General features: G+C 48.3%; 1 protein-coding gene across 1 annotated transcript in view; it reads right to left on the bottom strand.

The window, feature by feature from the left end:
* ASAP2 (ArfGAP with SH3 domain, ankyrin repeat and PH domain 2) overlaps nucleotides 1-17,621 on the bottom strand; it is a 168,339-nt gene that overhangs the window by 69,695 nt on the left and 81,023 nt on the right. The window contains exons 4-5 of the mRNA XM_088026308.1: nucleotides 3,818-3,892; nucleotides 2,251-2,300 (exon numbers count right to left, since the gene is read on the bottom strand). Of these exons, the coding sequence (XP_087882434.1) occupies nucleotides 2,251-2,300; nucleotides 3,818-3,892 (125 nt within the window). The remainder of the gene's footprint in view (nucleotides 1-2,250; nucleotides 2,301-3,817; nucleotides 3,893-17,621) is intronic.

The raw sequence follows: 17,621 nt of genomic DNA, 5'->3' as shown, positions 1-17,621 counted from the left end.
AGGGGTTGCTGCCTGTGTTCTCCTTTAGGATTTTGATGGACTCCTGTGTCTCACATTTAGGTCTTTCAACCACTTTGAGTCTGTTTTTGTGTGTGGTGTAAGGAAATGCTCCAGTTTCATACAAGACAACCTCTTAACTTATTGGAAAGGAAAATGCATTTGGTCATAAGAATGTCAAATTTGACCCTTTTTGTTGAGTACTGGTTCAAGAAATCCTTTCCTAATCACCTACTTTGTGCCAGATCTGGGTCAGAAGAGGCAGAAAGTCTGCTCACGCCTCAGAGGTTTTAACCTTCAGGGCAGCACTTTGTCTGTCTGTCTGTGTGTCCACTGAGCAGCACAAAAGGGGGATGCATGGTGGGAGATTCCCTCCCTCCTCCACTTTCTCCCTGTCCCTTGCCACTCGCCTCCTGGCTGAGTGAGGTCTTGCCAGGTCTCTGCCTTGACTGGGACAGTGCTCATTGTTGCAGAACAAATCTTAAGCATAAATGGTGAAAGAGTTACTTTTAAAACTTACCTGAGAATTATTTGAAGCTTTCACACTCTCAAATTCTGGGATTTTGTGAGTAATTCTGTCTCCACTCTACATATATCCTGATTTTACCGAATTTGATCTCATTCTCCTTTCAGAACCAGAAGACTCTCTCCAGCAACCCTCTTCAAAACCCCCTTTGTGCCCCTGGTTCGGTAATACACAGAAGCGTCTCCTTGGAGGCACCCGAGGGTGGAAGCAAATGTAGCTGGATGGAAAGCCACCTCCTGGCTCTGGCTCAATGACCCTCTCGCCAGCTGACCAGGAGCAAAGCACCGAGTCTTGGCTTCCTGTCTACAAAGATCCTTTCCCTGTCGAGTGCACTGCATGGGTGTGCAGAGGAAGGACACTAAGGGCCAGCAGCTTCTCTGGTTGGACAGACCTTCAAGGTACTCTAACACTATCTGGGCTTATATGTGAATATATACCATCAGTGAAATCCGGATTTTGGGGATCCAGGCAACTCTGAGTTTGGAAATTTGGGTATGGAAATTTAAGATTTCCAGGAGGGGACAAATATTAAAGGTTTGGTATTCCTGAGTTTGTGATCCTTCACCCAAGCTGGTTTTATTTTATTTTATTTTTTTAAAGATTTTATTTATTTGTCAGAGAGGGCACATGTGCACAAACTGGGGGAGCAGCAGGCAGTGGGAGAAGCAGGCTCCCTGCTGAGCAAGGAGCTGGATGCAGAATTTGATCCCAGGACCCCAGCATCATGATCTGAGCCATTAACTGACTGAGCCACCCAGGCGTTCCCCAAGGCTGGTTTTAAAAACAAAACACACACACACAAACACACACAAACACACACACACACACACACACACACATCCCAAGTCCAATTAAATACTTAGAGCTACATCTGGAACAGCTTTCTTCTTAACACCTCTCACTTTACCAGATGGCTTCATGTTAAAGTTTCTATTTCCACTCAGAAAACTCTACATTGTTATCCAATGCACAGTAATTACAAAGCAAACATAAGACATTTAAAAATATTTTCTGTCTCTCAAGTATTTACAGTAATTGAAACCACTATCCCCACAATCACCAACCCAATCCCAGCGAGCTAAACCCTCCCACGCTGGGAAGGAGAGACTATGATCTGAAACGTGCCGATGACTGACGTGGACCAGGAGCAGTACCATCTTCAGTGGAAACCGTGATGCACGTCCAAGAACCAACTGACCCTTTCTTCGTGTTCCTTTGGCAGATGAAGCGATCAGATAAGGCTAGTGTGGGATGCCTCTTTTCTCTCTCTTTCTACACCAAAGGACTGGTGTTTTAGGGAAATTCAGACACAGAGCTACAAGCAGACAGCTCTTGCAAATCACCAGGAAGATGAAGTCCAAAAACTGTGTTGCCGTTGTAAACGGTGACAAAGTGGGGAAAGCGTTTTTGTTTTTTTTTTTAAAGGGAAAGAAACACCTGTCAACAAAACCTGGCCTTAATGTCCTTCAATGAGCTTTCTTGAAAATAACATTCTGTAACCATTATGACATCACAGAAAAGGGACCAGGAAAAACTCGTTTGAAGAGGTCCACGGCATCACTGAAATTTAGACACCGAGTGTGAAAGCATCTGGCATCGTAATGAACCATAGCAACACGGGTTTAAGTGGCTAAAGGTTTATTTAGAAAATACCTTCAAGCAATAAAAGCTCAATTTAAAATTAAGATCTCAAATTACCTACATTTTAAAAAAATGGAAACACTCACATTTTTGTTTCATAGTCCTTCCAAGCTTTATCAAAAGGCTTTTTCAGATCCTGTAAACGGAGAGGCATAAATTAAACAGAACTAATATTAACTTCTGGGCAAGACAACTTACTTATTCCTAGACTAGTCCTGAAAGGAGCATTAATTTCTGTAATAAATGATGTATACTATTCCATGAAAAATAAAGAACTTAGAGCTCAGGCTTTGAATGCGACCAGCAGCCATGCCACACGCACACAGAGCAAGTGGAAAATCCCAGCACGCACACACTGCCCAGCTACACCTTCTCCTGAGGTCTCCTGATTCTACTCTTCTATCTGGAACTTAGGACCTCATACGCTCTGATAAAGCCTGGCTCAAAAGCATACTGAGCCACTGGAAAATTCTATCCAGTGGTTCCCCCCATTCACGTTCCCTTTAACAGGGTTCTTTTGTAAGAAAGAACCTCCTTTGAGGGGGCTTATTTTGTATTTTTTGGCTTTTCACTGGCCTTATGACAAGGCCAAAGCTCCTAGCCCGGCATCTAAGGCCTTCCATGAACTAATCTTTCCCACCCTGGAAGCCTCATCTCCCACTCCTGCACCTCCCCGGACTCAGGGCATCAAACCATACAAAAAAGCCTCAAGAGCAGCACCCTGTCACGCTTCTCCCTACCTGCATGTGCGTCCCTCTGCCTCATGTGCCCTGCCCTCCCGTTCTGCTGGCTAAATTGAGTTGGCTGACATGTTCTCTAGGACCCCAGTCCGGGACGATGAGGAATGTTCCTCAGTGTCCTAACGGCTGGCCAGGCCCAGTGCTCCCTGCCCCAACAGCCCTCCTGGCATGCTCTGGGAAGTAAATACTGAGAGGTCTCTGCAGAGGTCGTGGAGATTGGCCAGCCTGGGCTTCCAGATGAGCCAAACGTGACTGGGAATCACGTGCAGATCCAATCAGAGAATTTGATCTAAGAACTGGGGCACAATCATCTGCCTTTCAGATCACATATCTGTTTGTGCCAACAACATGCAAAAGCAGCTACTGCTCGGCATCTGGTACAGATACCACTCAAGCCGACTTCCTCACTCACATGTTCGTGAAACAATTCACAGCAAGGTGCTTCCTGAACAGTGAATGTCCTTCAGAGGACAGAAAAAGAAAGTCCGCTCAAGCCTTACTGGTGCAGATTCTCTTGCCGGGAAACTACGTCCTAGCAAGGACCCTTTGGCCAGTGGTCAGCCAGTGACACACCGGCCAGAAAACCACACTTCCCTGCACAGGCTTCCCTGCTCAACTGATAGAGAGTGAAAACCATTCACAGGCTCCAAAAGAGCTGCTTCTTTCTCTTCCTACCCTCCTCCCCTTCCCACAGTTACAGCACCAGCAGGGTGACCAGAAAGGCCTTGGGGCACCATCGGTATGACTGAAAGGTAGTGCCAACGTAGCAGATCAAGGGAAACTGAGGCAGCAAGAAGCCATCACGCCATCCAGGAGGAAGGCGCGTGTGTGCTGTGCCCTGACAGGCCAGCATGACCGCGACTCTACGTCCCCCAATGACTGTTCCCAGTGAGCTGGGTGGTCGACGGCTTACCCCTTTCACTCCTTTCAGGTCTCCTTTCAGCAAACTGTCCAGAGGGAAGGAGATGATGTTGTTCATATTCTGAATCTAAAAAGCAAACAAACAAAATTCTTATTCGATGTCCTTTTTTTTAAAAAAAAGATTTTATTTATTTATTTGACAGAGAGATAGCAAGAGCCGGAACACAAGCGGCGGAGTGGGAGAGGGAGAAGCAGGCTTCCCGCCGAGCAAGGAGCCCGATGTGGGACTCAATCCCAGGACCCTGGGATCATGACCTGAGCCGAAGGCAGACGCTTAACGACTGAGCCACCCAGGCGCCCCTCGATGTCCTTTTAATCTGAAGTAAGGACAGCAAGATGTTAGAGAACACCTGGTAATAATTAACCTCCCCTGAAAACCTGGCCGGCACAAGCAGGACAGCCTTATTCATTTCTATGCTCCTCATGGTGGTCACACTTTGCAAATAAAAACATAACTCACAGAAAGTCTGTATTTGTCTATTCTTCACAACAATAGCCTTCTATTAAACTATGAAGTTTGTGAAAAGATCATCATTATGACGAAGAAAAATTATTTCAAAACAATCATTGACAGAACCACTTTAAAGATACCAAATAGAATTCACAAACACACACTTCCTGCTCTCACTCACAGCTCCAATGTGCTGGGTTACACTTCACCGAAGTCTCAGGGCCCACAGATCGCAATCTCCCCAGAAAAGCCCCCCACAGGGGAACTCAGAATGAAGAAGAGAATGAAGGGGACCTGCATCTCTTGGTTAATGTGTAGGAGTCAATGTTCAGAGAGAGGAAAAGAAACGAATGTGTGTGTTGCATGTGTTGTGCGTGTGAGGTGTGGGGTGTATGTAGGACGTGTGGTGTGTGTGTATGTGTGTGTGTGTGTGTGTGTGTTGCTGGAAAAGGAGAAAAATGAGAAAAGGGGGGAGGGAGGTCTTGAGCTGCTCTGTTCTCCCTGAAGCAAGAAGGCCAGGGACGGAGGCTTAGCACATTGTCACCACGGATTAAATTGACTAGAACCAAACCCTCCTGACACACACTTGGAGCACAATCACGGCAAGCAAGGCTGTCCCTGCTGGCCTCAAATGTGGGAAGCTAAGACACCAAGCTTCAGTCGGGGATAGTTAGGTACTGGCTCCCTGTGTTCTGAGGCCCATGCAGTCCCTCCTCGGCAATCAGCTGAGGATCTACTTTCTCCTCTCCCCAGCTTAGCGCACCACTGCCGTAAGTCAACGCAACTGCCAGTTGGCAATGCCAGGGCCTTGGGGCACATGTGTCACTTTGGGATACACACACATAGATTATGGGCCTATAAAAGAGGAGAGACAAGTAAGAACTTTGGAACCATGTGCATTTATTCTTACCACTGAGCAGAGGAAATTTTTAATTTTAGTAGAATTACCTTGAATAGGAAAACCAACTCTAGGCATAATTTTTCAGGCAACATGGGATCTGATTTTCATATATTATTCGGCATATGAAACCTCAAAATGGGAGGAAGAAATTGACTTGAAAAATACCTGCAGAGGTGTGTGACAATGCCTGCACCAAACCACCAATCCTGCCAAATGAATGACCGATTCATGACCGTCCTTTCAGAAATGCCTTTTTTGGGTAACATTTGTCTGAGGCTTCCACAACTCAACGTTTGTCACGTACCTGGCAGCCCTCCAAGGCACACTGTAATCAGCAGGGACTTGCGAGGATTAGCCTGAAGAGTTAGATTTTTAAACACCAAGAAGCGGAGTTTAAGGCGAGGTCTTCGGATGACTGGAAGGAACAGTGGCAAACAAAGGGCCGTGCTGGTGAATCATCTCTAACGCAAACACACCTGGCTTGCACTGTAAACCGTGGCAGGGGGGAATCCGAGGGCAGACTGCCACACGCCTGTCTCCTTCCACACCTCCACCCCGGCCAGGACGCCTGCTGGCAACTACGTGCCCAAGCCCGCTGCCACCGCAAGCCCACCCGGCTGCCTCTGGCAGGTCCCTCCCACCGGGCTCCGCTCTGCTCTGCCTTGCGGACCAGCTGCTCACCCACGAACTCCCCACTTGCCATTCTTGCCACCATGTTCCTGGATGGGTCTCTCTGCCCCTTTTCTGGACTGAGGCTCCTGGCCACTGGTCCCTGCTCTCTGCCTGACCCACCCCCTCCTCTGCAGTGCTGTCAGATTCATCTGGAGTGGTGTCCTTGATAAAGGCTAAACCGACTCCTGCCCTTGGGACCTTCCACAGTCCAACCTCCTTCGCCATTTTTCATCTTTGTATCTGGCCAAGTGGAAGTCCTTGCTGTTCTCTGCATGCGCTCAGTCTGCTCTACCCTGCTGAGTGTCCTCCCACACCCCCCCACTCCAAAGCCTTCCCTTCCCATCCGTCAGGCTTTCCCCAGATGCTACCTTCTCCATTAACACACACCCCCGCCCAGCTGCCAGGAGGAAGTGATCCCTCCCTTCCAAATCCTCCAATATATATATATTTTTAATTTCTTCAGGCGCTTGACAGGTCCTACCCCGCTTCACCTCAGCAGTCTCACATCATACATCCTAAAGGACAGCTTTAAGCATACTTCATTTTATATTCTCCATGGCACCTAGCACAGGGCTTGGCCCAGAGCGGGTGCTTGAGAAACACAGACTGAGTAAATCAATATACTGAAGTATTTTTCTGAGCATCTAATACATAACAGACAGACTCTAGAGATATATTGATACCTTTAAACTAAACGTCATAGAGCAAATGTATATGTGAATTCATTAATCTGTCCATCATGTATTTACTGAGCATCTATTTTATAGGCAGCAACTACCTGGCTACAAAGATAAAAACACAATGCTTGCCATCTCAAGAGGAAGAATAAAGATATACACACCAAGAACTGAACACAGAAAGTCTAAGACATAGCACATGCTGCGTATTTTTCTCTGTACAGACACCAATGGCTCCTTGTAGAGAGACAACGACTGGCTCTGAGCAGCCGGGAGGGCCAACCTGTGCTTGGGCAAGAGCGGCCTGTCCCAGTTACTGAGCCTTGTGACACTGCCCATTCATCCACACGGTCACGAAGAGCCATGGCTAAGAGTCAAAGGCACAGATCAATTTGGTCCTGAACGTTGCCTAGAGAGGAGCCAACACAGAGCCCTCTTGGACAAGGCAAGTGCAAGAAAGGGCAGCAAACACAGCCCGAAGGGGGAACATCAAAGCTGCCCAGGTGGCAGGCTGAGCCAAAGGCACCAGCACAACTCAATTACACAGTGGGTTGGGGGGAAAAAAAGAACAAGGTGCTCGCAGATTAAAAATCTTATTACTAGAAAGAAGTCTAGTGGGTTTGTTACAAGAGGCATGTGTAAGTTGGATTGTATGGATGGATAAGTGAGGAAAACAAGATTCTCTACAGCAGGGGGAAAGAATGCACAATTTGGTTTACAAATCTATTTTAAGACTGTTATTTAATTCAAGTAAGAAAGCAGGTACTGATACACAGGTGTTACGTCCAAGAGAGGTAAACTAAGCTTTGGTATCTAGAGTGAAACAGTAAAGTTAGAAACCGACAGCTATCCATCGGGCTGGCTTGCTTTCACTCTCGATGCCATGGATGGGCCCACAGCCTACTGTGACCGAGACAGGACACACCACGATGCTGTGGATGGGCCCACGGCCTACTGTGACCGAGACAGGACACGCCACGATGCCATGGATGGGCCCACAGCCTACTGTGACCGAGACAGGACACGCCACGATGCCATGGATGGGCCCACAGCCTACTGTGACCGAGACAGGACACGCCACGATGCCATGGATGGGCCCACAGCCTACTGTGACCGAGACAGGACACGCCACGATGCCGTGGATGGGCCCACGGCCTACTGTGACCGAGACAGGACACGCCATGATGCCGTGGATGGGCCCACGGCCTACTGTGACCAGGACAGGACACAGCCACTACAGCTGCTAGGGAGATGCACAGGGTCCTCAGGGAGTGACAGGGATGAAGCTGAAGAGGCACAGAGGGTTAGCAGACAAAGATGGACTAGACAGAACCTCAGTCCCCAGGAACTCACCGTCTAATAGGAAAAATAAAGCCCACAATTAAGTAAGCAAACTCCCCTGTGAAAACTCCGAAGAGCCATAAATAAAGCACCATGGAATTTCTAAGAAAAGAAAATTACTTTTAGTCTGGACACCAGGGAAATCTTTGCTGACCGGGGGTTATGTGGGATAGACCTTCAAAAGAGGGAGCATTTCGTCTTGCAAAATGGGGAGAAGCTATCCTGGGCAGAAGGACCAGGGTGGGGAAGTGGGCAAAGGCCCACGGCAGCCATGTGAGCAGAGGGGCAGGGAAGACAATGCTGAGAAGTCTGGGTGCCAGATGGACCAAAGGGGTTCTGGCCTTCGCTCCAGGGGATTTTTCTTGCCAGAGTTGTTCAAATGATCTAAAATAAGAAACTATTACTTCTCTTGTCAGAAAATAATTAGCTTAATTATTACAAAAGAGACAGAAAGTAGATCAGTGGTTGCCTGGGGCTGGGGGTTAACTGTGAGAGGACATGAGGGACCTTACTGGGGGCAGAAACTGTCACCAGGCTGATGTATGGTCACGGCTACACCGCTTGGTAGAGTTTCTAGAAATCACTGACTTGTATACTTGAAATGGGTGAGATCTACGATATGTAAAATATAATTCAATAAAGCTGTTTTTTTAAAAAAGAAATACACGATTACAAATATAAAGAGAATCCCCATCAATGGATACATTAATCTAGCTTCGTACTCCTGGACGTCATTAATCCAGCTTCGTACTCCTGGACGTGAGCCTCTGCATTTACAGGCTCCGTGTATGCAAACCGCATAGCACAGAGGCATTTTGACTCAGGGTGAGCGTCTCAGGAAATGACTGCTCTCATCTCTGCCTGGGCTAGAGAACGTGAGCCCTGGAGCCCAGATGCTCTGTCTTGGCAAGAGTGCCCTGCGGTATGAAGGTTGGGCTCTGAATCTTTCTCTGACTGTGTGCTGGGGCAGCCCCGGGCCCCAGGGCCACAGCCAAACGAACTACCTTCTATTCTGGCCAACAGGGGTGAAAACCACAGGCAAAACTAGTACACATCCTTGTGCTCAGCAGCCTTGGCCTCAATTCATGAGTAATGAAATTTTTATGATCTATGGGAAGAATTAAATTATCCCTGGGTAATCCAACCAGAATACTTCCTTAGTGCCAAGCAAGTACTGGGCTTTCTCTTACACTCTTATTTTCAACACATATATTTTATAAAATGGCTTTTTGAAACACGAAGCATGATCTGATTATAAATTATTAAGTTCAATTGCTGCTGTTGACTATGGATCTAATACCAATAGCAAACAATCTTTTTTTATTATTATTAAAGTTTTTATTTAAGTAATCTCTACATCCAACTTGGGCTCGAACTCATGACCCTGGGATCAAGAGTCGCATGTTCTTCTGACTGAGCCGGCTAGGCACCCTGCAAATAGGCAATCTTGAAAGTAACAATCCTCCCTTCTTTCTCTTCCTGTCTTCACTTGGAAAAGTCTGACAAGATGAGTCAGTAAGTAGTCAAAGGTCTGTAATCTCACAAGGAGAAATAAAATGATTCAGTTGTGGGGCAGACCGGGCTAGCTAGCAGAGATCAAGAACAACCTGAGCACGCGACTGCCACCGACTGGTGAACGAACATGGACAAGATAAGGAGATGAGTGGAGGTTGGGGGAAGACAGAGCCAGGCAACAGCCACCTTTCCATGCTATTCTTCCTATTTTTTTTGTTGTTGTTGGGGGGGGGGGTTCCTTAAAATTCCTTGTCCTTAGCTTTGTCACTTCCATACTCTGTAAAACCTTTCCACTTTCCCTCCTATGCTTCCTCAGCTCCCAAGGGCACCATCTCACCTGCTCCTTTAGCTCTGTCACTGGTGACCACCTGCTGCTGACCCAGCCAAGGCTCCATCTTGGTCCCACTGTACAACTCGCCTGGGAACCTCAGTGCTGCCTCCTCCTTGACTTAGGCAATGAGCAAGATGGCTCTGCCAAATGATCTTGCCCAAGGGGATCCATCTAGAAGCCTGAACCTAGACAGGATTCTCAGATTTTTAAGAAGCAGCACGAGAGGAGAGAATCACAACCGGGAAAGTTGCTGGGCAAACTTCCTACCTCCAGGCCTGAATCTAGAAAACAATAGGTCTTCCCAGGGCTCCCCTCAAAATCCTTAATAGAGTCCAATTCTCTTTGGGGATAATCAGCTTGTCCTTAAAAGGCCAATGTATCGCTATATAAAACATGGCCAAAGAATCTCACTGAGACTTATCTGTGTCATGTAAGTTTATTTTAATCTGCCTCATTCATGAGAAGCCTGAGGCAGACGACACTTTGAGATCTGTGGTGTTTTTCTTTTCTTTTTAACGTGAGCAAATGTGGCTCAATCACAGAATTAAGTAAGTAAAAGCAAGGCTTCAAAGAATGACCAACCACAAGAAGGCCCAGCACCTCCTTGTCAGGGTGGAGGGGTGCAAAAGACCTCAGACCTCAAATAAGGGCATAATTCTTTGCAGAGGTTTCACTATTACTAAGCATAAGTGTGTATGAAACAGTCAGCACCTGCAGGAAACTTCAAGTTCTTTCCGGGCGCCAGAGCCTAAGACCGAGGAGGGCGTGTGGATGGTGCTGCTAGGCGCGTTACAGTAGCAGGAAAGGCCATACACCTGTGCTGTCCAATGTGCTAGGCACTAGCTACACACACTCACTCACATTTAAATGGATTAAAATTAGATCAAGTTAAAGATCGAGTTCCTTAGTTGCACTAGCCATATTTCAAGTGCTCAAGAGCAACACGTGGCTAGTGGCTTATTATATGGGAGCAGATACCGACCATTTCCATCCATGCAAAAGTTCTATTGAACAGCAATGCCTTAACCCAATAGCTTAAACAAATTTTTAAGCAGCTTTATTAAGGTATAATCAACATATAATATGCTACCCACATTTTAAAGTGTACAATTTGTAAGTCATGACATATATACACATACACCCATCAAACCATCGCCAAAATCCAGATAGTGAACATATCCATCCCCCTAAAAGTTTCTTTGTGCCCCCCCCCTTTGCAATCCCCATCTCCCAGCTCCTCAGTCCCTGGGCAGCCACTGATCTACTTCTGTCACCAGAGAATAGTTTGCATTGCCCGGAATTGTACACATCTGGGATCATGTGACATGCACTTCTCTCTGTGGATGCCTCGTATCTGCTTTGAGAGTGAGCATTCCTACTTGGAGAGCCATCCGTGCTGGGGCATCAACAGTCCACTCCTGTTCCTCGCTGAGCACTGCCCCACGGTCTGGAGAGACTACAATCAGCTTGTCCCAACACCTGCTCACAGACTTCGGAGTTATTTCCAGTTTGGGGGCTACTACAAATCTTACAAATAAAGGTGCTATGATGATTTGTGGGATGGGACTCTCAAATTGTGGTTGGAAGTCCCTTTGAGAAGGTGACATTTGAGCAGCAGAGGAAGGGAGCCACAGAGCCAGGGGAGAACCCGGTGGAAGAACATTCTTGGCAGAGGGAATTCCTAACATGAAGGCCCGAGGCAGCAGTGTGCCTGGTGGATTCAAAGAAGTTTTCTATGTGCTTTCCAAAGACTGTTTATCTGAAAGAATAGGCACCCAGGTAAAGAGGTTTTTGGAGAAGGCAGAAGGTATTAGGTAAAATGGTCTAAATCCCTAAATGGCACTGGGCCGTTTGACCTCATTTAACCCTTAAAACTATTGTGAGAAGTAGGTGCAAGTTATCCCCATTTTACAAATTCGCAAAGCAAGAGAGGGCTAAGTTACCCACTTGGCCCCCAGATCCCACTAAGAAGCAGAGTTGAGCCAAGAGGCTGAAGGCAGAGCTTGTCCCAGCATTTCGCTGCCAGAGAGGGACTCAAACACGCCCCAAGACAGGAGCAGAAGGAGCTGGGAGGCTGAATAGAGGCTTCCCTCTGAGGAGCCGCCTATGTCAGAGTTGCCTTCTAGTTCCTTGTTGCACAAGCAGTTCATCAGGAGAACCATCCAGGTCACTTTCGCTCCTGGGATCTGTGAAGAGACTTCTTCCCTGGCTAGGCGACAGTGCTGGCTGGGGTCTACCATCCCGCACCCACCCCCACGCGGGGCACCGGCGAACACATGCTCCCAGACCGCCTTCTTTGGCAGCAGAACCACTCTGCTGGTTTGTATGATTAAAAGGAGGGGGGAGCCCACGCTGATCTTGAGTTAAGTTTAACACAAACTGAGAGATCAAAACCAGCCAGCTGCCAAAAACACACACTGGCGAGTTTCACACCAGAGACACAACGGGATATAGCTGCTGGTTTCTGCCTTACCCGCTACGTCTCCGCCAGTCACACTGCTTGGATCTTTCAGGTTCTAAGTGGAGAGAAAATAGTCACCCTTTGCTCCTCTTTTCCATTAGAGGCTAGGTGTTGAAACTGCACACTTCAGCCTACCTGCAGCCATGCTGAAAACCCGCAGACAGCCGACTCCGAGGCACTGGGGGAGCACCAGAACTATCCAGAATTCCACAATGTCTCCAGAAGCCCACAGCACATGAAAATGAAGCCATCAACCAAAAATGAAAGCACCTTTTCAAACTTCTTGCCTCCTAGAATCCAAGGCTGGGAGATACCTGAGGGCCTCAGTGAGGCCCAAGCATAACCATCTCCATGTCCCCGGGGGTAAGCCTCACCTGGCTGTCCTCTAATGGTAGCCAGCTCCCGCTGAGGTCGGCGTCACGGGGAAACTTTGTAGAGGTGCACATGGTTAGGACCTCTGGGAATGGGCCCAACCAAGTGTTCTAACAACCCTCCAGGTGCTGCCGCTGCCCCAAAGTTTGAGAACCACCATTCAGTAGGTGTGGCGGTGGGCCGTGATTTTTATTCTAACAAGTTCCAGGGACTGCACTTTGAGAACCTCTGCTCTAGCTGCTTCTCAAACTGTAGGTGCCTACTCATCCCCTAGGGATCTTATGAAGTGCAGATTCTGGTGCAGTAGGCCTAGAGAAGGGCCTGGGAGTCTGCATCTCTGAGAAGCCCCAGGTGATTCCACTTGAGTCAAGGCTAGGGCCTCTGGGGGCGGGGATGACACAATGTCCAAATGCTTTGTAAACTGGAATCTGGGGTATGCAAGCACTGGTATGTTTTGCCAAGTTTTCGATATTAGGGAATGACTGATTAATAGCTGAAAATTCCCAAAGAAAGGGGAATGTACATGGAGAAGCTAGGACCTGGAATTTATCTACACAAATTCGCTGACAACTCCCCACGGAGGGGCAGGGGCCGGACTCCTGGCGGAGCACCCCACCGACAGGAGGAGACACGGGAAGCAGAGCTCTGACAGCTCACAGACCCCCCTTCTGTACCATCAAGCTCCTCCAGCCACCAGCTCTAGCCCTTTGTCACTTTCTCCTTTCCTCATCAACCTTGCCTGCTGTCTCTTCCACCTACAGCTTCTCCTCCTGCTACTGCAACTTGTCCCCTGCTTTTACCCAGGCAAGAGATAGGTCCCTGTGGCCGCTCATCTGGCCATCTCTTCCTGCTCTGCGGCTGCCAGGACAGCTGACCCTCCGCCTTCATCCACATCTCCTACTCCCGTCTGACCACACATTCTTAGATTTCACAAAAGCTTCTTTTAAAGTTCGAGGTCCCTACATCATGGCGGTTGTCCCTTTTACTAGCCAACAATGGAGAAAACACAGGATGGTGAGAGAGAACAGAGACAAACCCTGTTTGGAGTCCCTAACAGTGCATCCTCCATGCATCTGACAAGTCACTACAGACATGTGCGAGGCACGTGTTCATAAACCTTGCCATCATGCCCATGTGCAGATGGACCCAAGGACACCTTGTGACGCCCCACAGGACTCCCCCGCCCCACCTCCACCCCAGGGACGCAAGGACCCAAGGCAGGGGCCGCACCCTCAGGGCTCTGTGGCATTTGTACCGTGCCCATCGGAGCACGCACTGTTTCTAATAAAAGCGTCTGTTGTGCCCCTGGCCAGAGGGCAGCGCTCAGCACCTGAACAGTGCCAGAGTGGACCCGGTACTCAGCAGGCGATCTGTCACCCCCTCAGTTCAGCTCTCCTCCCTCTGGAAGCCTAGTTCCCACACCAGCTCTTCCCATGTTCTCTCACTTCTACAGGTCCATGTATCGGGGGGAAGACAATGAGGTAGTCCTGCCATTCCAAAAGAAAAAAAGAAAAGGAAAAGGAAAGAAACAGTATCAAAGTACATTCACAAATATTAGGTGTCTGTGCTATAACCAAGACACAGGCTCTCACATTAGCTTTACTGCTTTTGTTGTTCTGGTCAAACGAAGGATGTGCTTTCATTTTTGGTCAGGGATTTGAGAGCGTAGGAAGCAGCTTACAGGGCTGAAGTCTTGCAAGTCTAAGACAAAGATCTTCCAACTGTATATTAGGCCAGTTAAGAAGCCAGTGGGAAGGCTTCTGGTCATCCAGAGTAACCGTCAGCAGGCCTGTCCACAAACTCCGTCCCCCTAGCTCTCTAGCCCTCCGCACTCAAAGCTTAGAGATTTTTTACTTTGCATACAAGCCTGTGAGCCGAGCCCTCCTGTGCTCCAGCTCCCAGCGCTGTGGAGCAAGAAACACTGGAGGCAGACACATGCAGCAGTAAAAACCCAGCAATTACCAGAGACAAGAATGTCAGGATACAGGCGCCTGGGGGCTCAGTCGTTGGGCGTCTGCCTTCTGCTCAGGTCATGGTCCCACAGTCCTGGGATCGAGCCCCCCCATCGGGCTCCCTGCTGGGCAGGAGGCCTGCTTCTCCCTCTCACACTCCCCCTGCTTGTGTTCCCCCTCTCGTTGTGTCTGTCAAATGAATAAATAAAATCTTAAAAAAAAAAAAGTGTCAGGATACTAAAATGTCTGAAATGGAAAGTGGGTAGTCTGGCACCAGTCTAGGGGCAGAGATCCCCAAAGACCATGTACGAGATACTAGGGGTTCTCTAAATTTCAGTGTAGTTCATTAATATATGCCCAAAACAATGGTAAGTCTTCCTCCCAAAAAGAGAAAATTATGATCGGTGTAAGACATTTTAATTTATGACATTTTCAATAAATGAAGTTAAAAAGAAGAAGTACACGTGGCGCCTGGGTGGCTAAGCTGGTTAAGCATCTACCTTCGGCTCAGGTCATGATCTCCGGGTCCTGGGATCAAGCCCCGCGTCAGGCTCCCTGCTCAGCGGGGAGTTTGCTTGTCCTTCTCCCTCCCCCCTTCCCCTTCTCATGCTCTCTCCCTTATGCGCACGCTCTTTCTCTCTCAAATGAAGAAATAAAAAAAAAAAACCTTAAAAAAGAGAGAGAGAGAGAGAAGACGTAAGTTTAAGTACTGAGGGTGAAGACCCCTGGCAGGATGCTCTCCATACTTGAAGCAGTGAGATACGCTCTGTTAGTCTGGAGACTGAGCTCACATTTACCTGGACACGGAGGGTGTGGCAGGAGAACACGGCTGTTCTGTTACCCACACAGCAGGGTGGGACGCCTCTCTGCCAGGCTTGGCCCACCTCACATGGACAAGGCCGCAGGCTGCCCCACACCCCAACAGAACCTCACTAGTGCTTTACTCTGCTGCTAGAATATCTTGTAATGCCGATCATTTGCGTAAAATAAATTCATGACTTAGGTGCATGTTGGTCGGTGGAATTTTCAAACTCCTCTTTCGATGAGAGTGAAGTGAGATTTCCTGAGCCCCAGGGCCGCCCCCAGATCTCACACCGGAACTCCGTCCTTCCCTGGGCATCCGCTGGCCCTCTTTCCACCCGGGGCAGCTCTGTGGATGGGGAGCACGTATGTATCACCCCCAATTCTCTGAAACCAAGACAGGGACTGCATCTCTGGGAATGACCTTTCAGCAATGTGTCCTCTAATACAGCCACTCGTTAAAAAGCTACCTCTCAGCACAGAAGTGATCCCTGGAAAATCTTTCCAGGATCCTCACATCCATCTGGTAAGAAGAACAGAACCTAAGAAATTGGGCTGACTTTATAACCAGTTTAGTTTCACACATGTTACATTTCTGGAGCTGCCTTGTTTTTCCCCTTATCCTGCATAACTGCAGAGAAAATTCATCGGCTCTCTGAAGGTGAGAATCTCACTCATTAGTAAAAAAAATCTCACTTTATGTTAAGTTGGCCTTTCTTTGGAGATGTTCCAACTGCTTTATAAATACCCTCTCACACTGCAAAGCAGGTAGGTGGTAATTCTTCTTTCTGGACAAGGGGAGAATTGACAATCTTAGCCACCCAAAACGGAAATGTTTTTAACTGCCTGAGAGAAAGTAAAAGCAAGGCTTTAAAAATAAGAGATAGGACAGATGTGACCAAAAATAGGAATAAGAATGGTATACAAAATACCAAAAAAGGAGAATTCTCCTGTAATCGGCTGGCTCTCAGCAACAGCTTCTTAGAAGGGGCCACTCGGTGCTCCGGTGGCTGGGCAGCTTTGCCAATGGCACCGGCCCAGAAAATCAGGCCTGGTGAATCTAATTTTGGCACAAATAAGAGATTTTCTCCCTCTCTCTGATCTTTGCCAGACACAGGATCAACAACCCTAACTCCATAAATTAAAGCTGAAAGCAAAGGAAAGCGCCCAGACTCAAAGCTACTACCACTAGGACTTCTAACGACACGAGGGTGTCACTGGCGTGCTGGGCTGTAGCTGACAAAGAACCCTCCTCACTCACTGGTTTCCTCTTGATGCTGGCCCTGAGTGGGCCTGGTTTTCCCACCATCAGGGAAACTGAGGCTCTGAGGCTGCCTTGTGGCCACTGCAGCTCCGCCTGGCCTGTGTTTCACTTGACGCTTTCCCCGCACCACCGTCCCTCCTGTTCGGTCTTTTTCCCTCCAGAAGAGTTGATCAGAAACCTTAATTTCTTTAATACCACCATGGACACAGTATGGATTTGGCGTTTTAAGAGCCGAATTTGAATGGCAACTCTGTCGCTCGCTCACTACGGACCCGGGAAGTCACTAATTGACAGACGAAAGTAGCAGGAGCTGAACTACATAGCGGTCAGGAGGACTGAGCGAGTGTCCCCTTCATGCCTAGCCCGGGGCCTACCGTAACCACCGTGGAAAAGTGGGCAGCCACCCGGGCCTGGCCCAGATTCCCGAGTCCTGCAGTGCTCAAAGTGACCAAGCAGCCTTTGCAAGGTCCCGACCTGCCCGGCCTTCAGTTTCGTAGAAAATCCAGAAAAGAAGGGGCAGTTTCGTTTAACTGTGCAGTGGCTCATGTTCATAAGGAAGTGCAAGCTGGCTTCCTGGGGATTCCACCGTGTGGAGTGCTAAGGTGGGCTCTCCTCCACCTGCAGGCACACAAGCAGGGGCCACCCCAAGCTCTTTAAAGACCCCAGAGCCTCCTCAGTTATATAATCTACAGAGCGGGGAGAACCCGGACTCCCTCTTGGGAGCTGTTGTAAAAATTAAGTAAATTAAGAGTGTAAAGCAATTGGCTGGAGTCTATACACAAAACCAGGTGTGGTTCTATTACCTCCATTCTACAGCTAAGAAAAGCCAGGTCTGGAGAGGAGCTGAATGGAGAGGAAAGAGTAGCTGCCTGGTGGGGGGTGGGGGGTGGGGTGGGTGCTGCTCATCCTGCGGGGATCCTTCCCGCCGCTTCCTTTCTGGCCCAATCCTGTTTCCTGACTCACACCTCTTCCTCTTTCTTGGCTTCCCTCTTCATTTCGCTAAAGCACACCCTTTAGGAGTTTCAGAGAAATGACACACAGGAGCTAAACTTTTTGAG

Source organism: Eumetopias jubatus, unplaced genomic scaffold (assembly GCF_037043125.1).
Source record: "Eumetopias jubatus isolate StellerSeaLion01/CBP00866 unplaced genomic scaffold, mEumJub1_p1.0 scaffold_9, whole genome shotgun sequence".
Lineage (NCBI taxonomy): Eukaryota > Metazoa > Chordata > Mammalia > Carnivora > Otariidae > Eumetopias > Eumetopias jubatus.
This window is presented reverse-complemented; position numbering and strand designations above follow the sequence as displayed.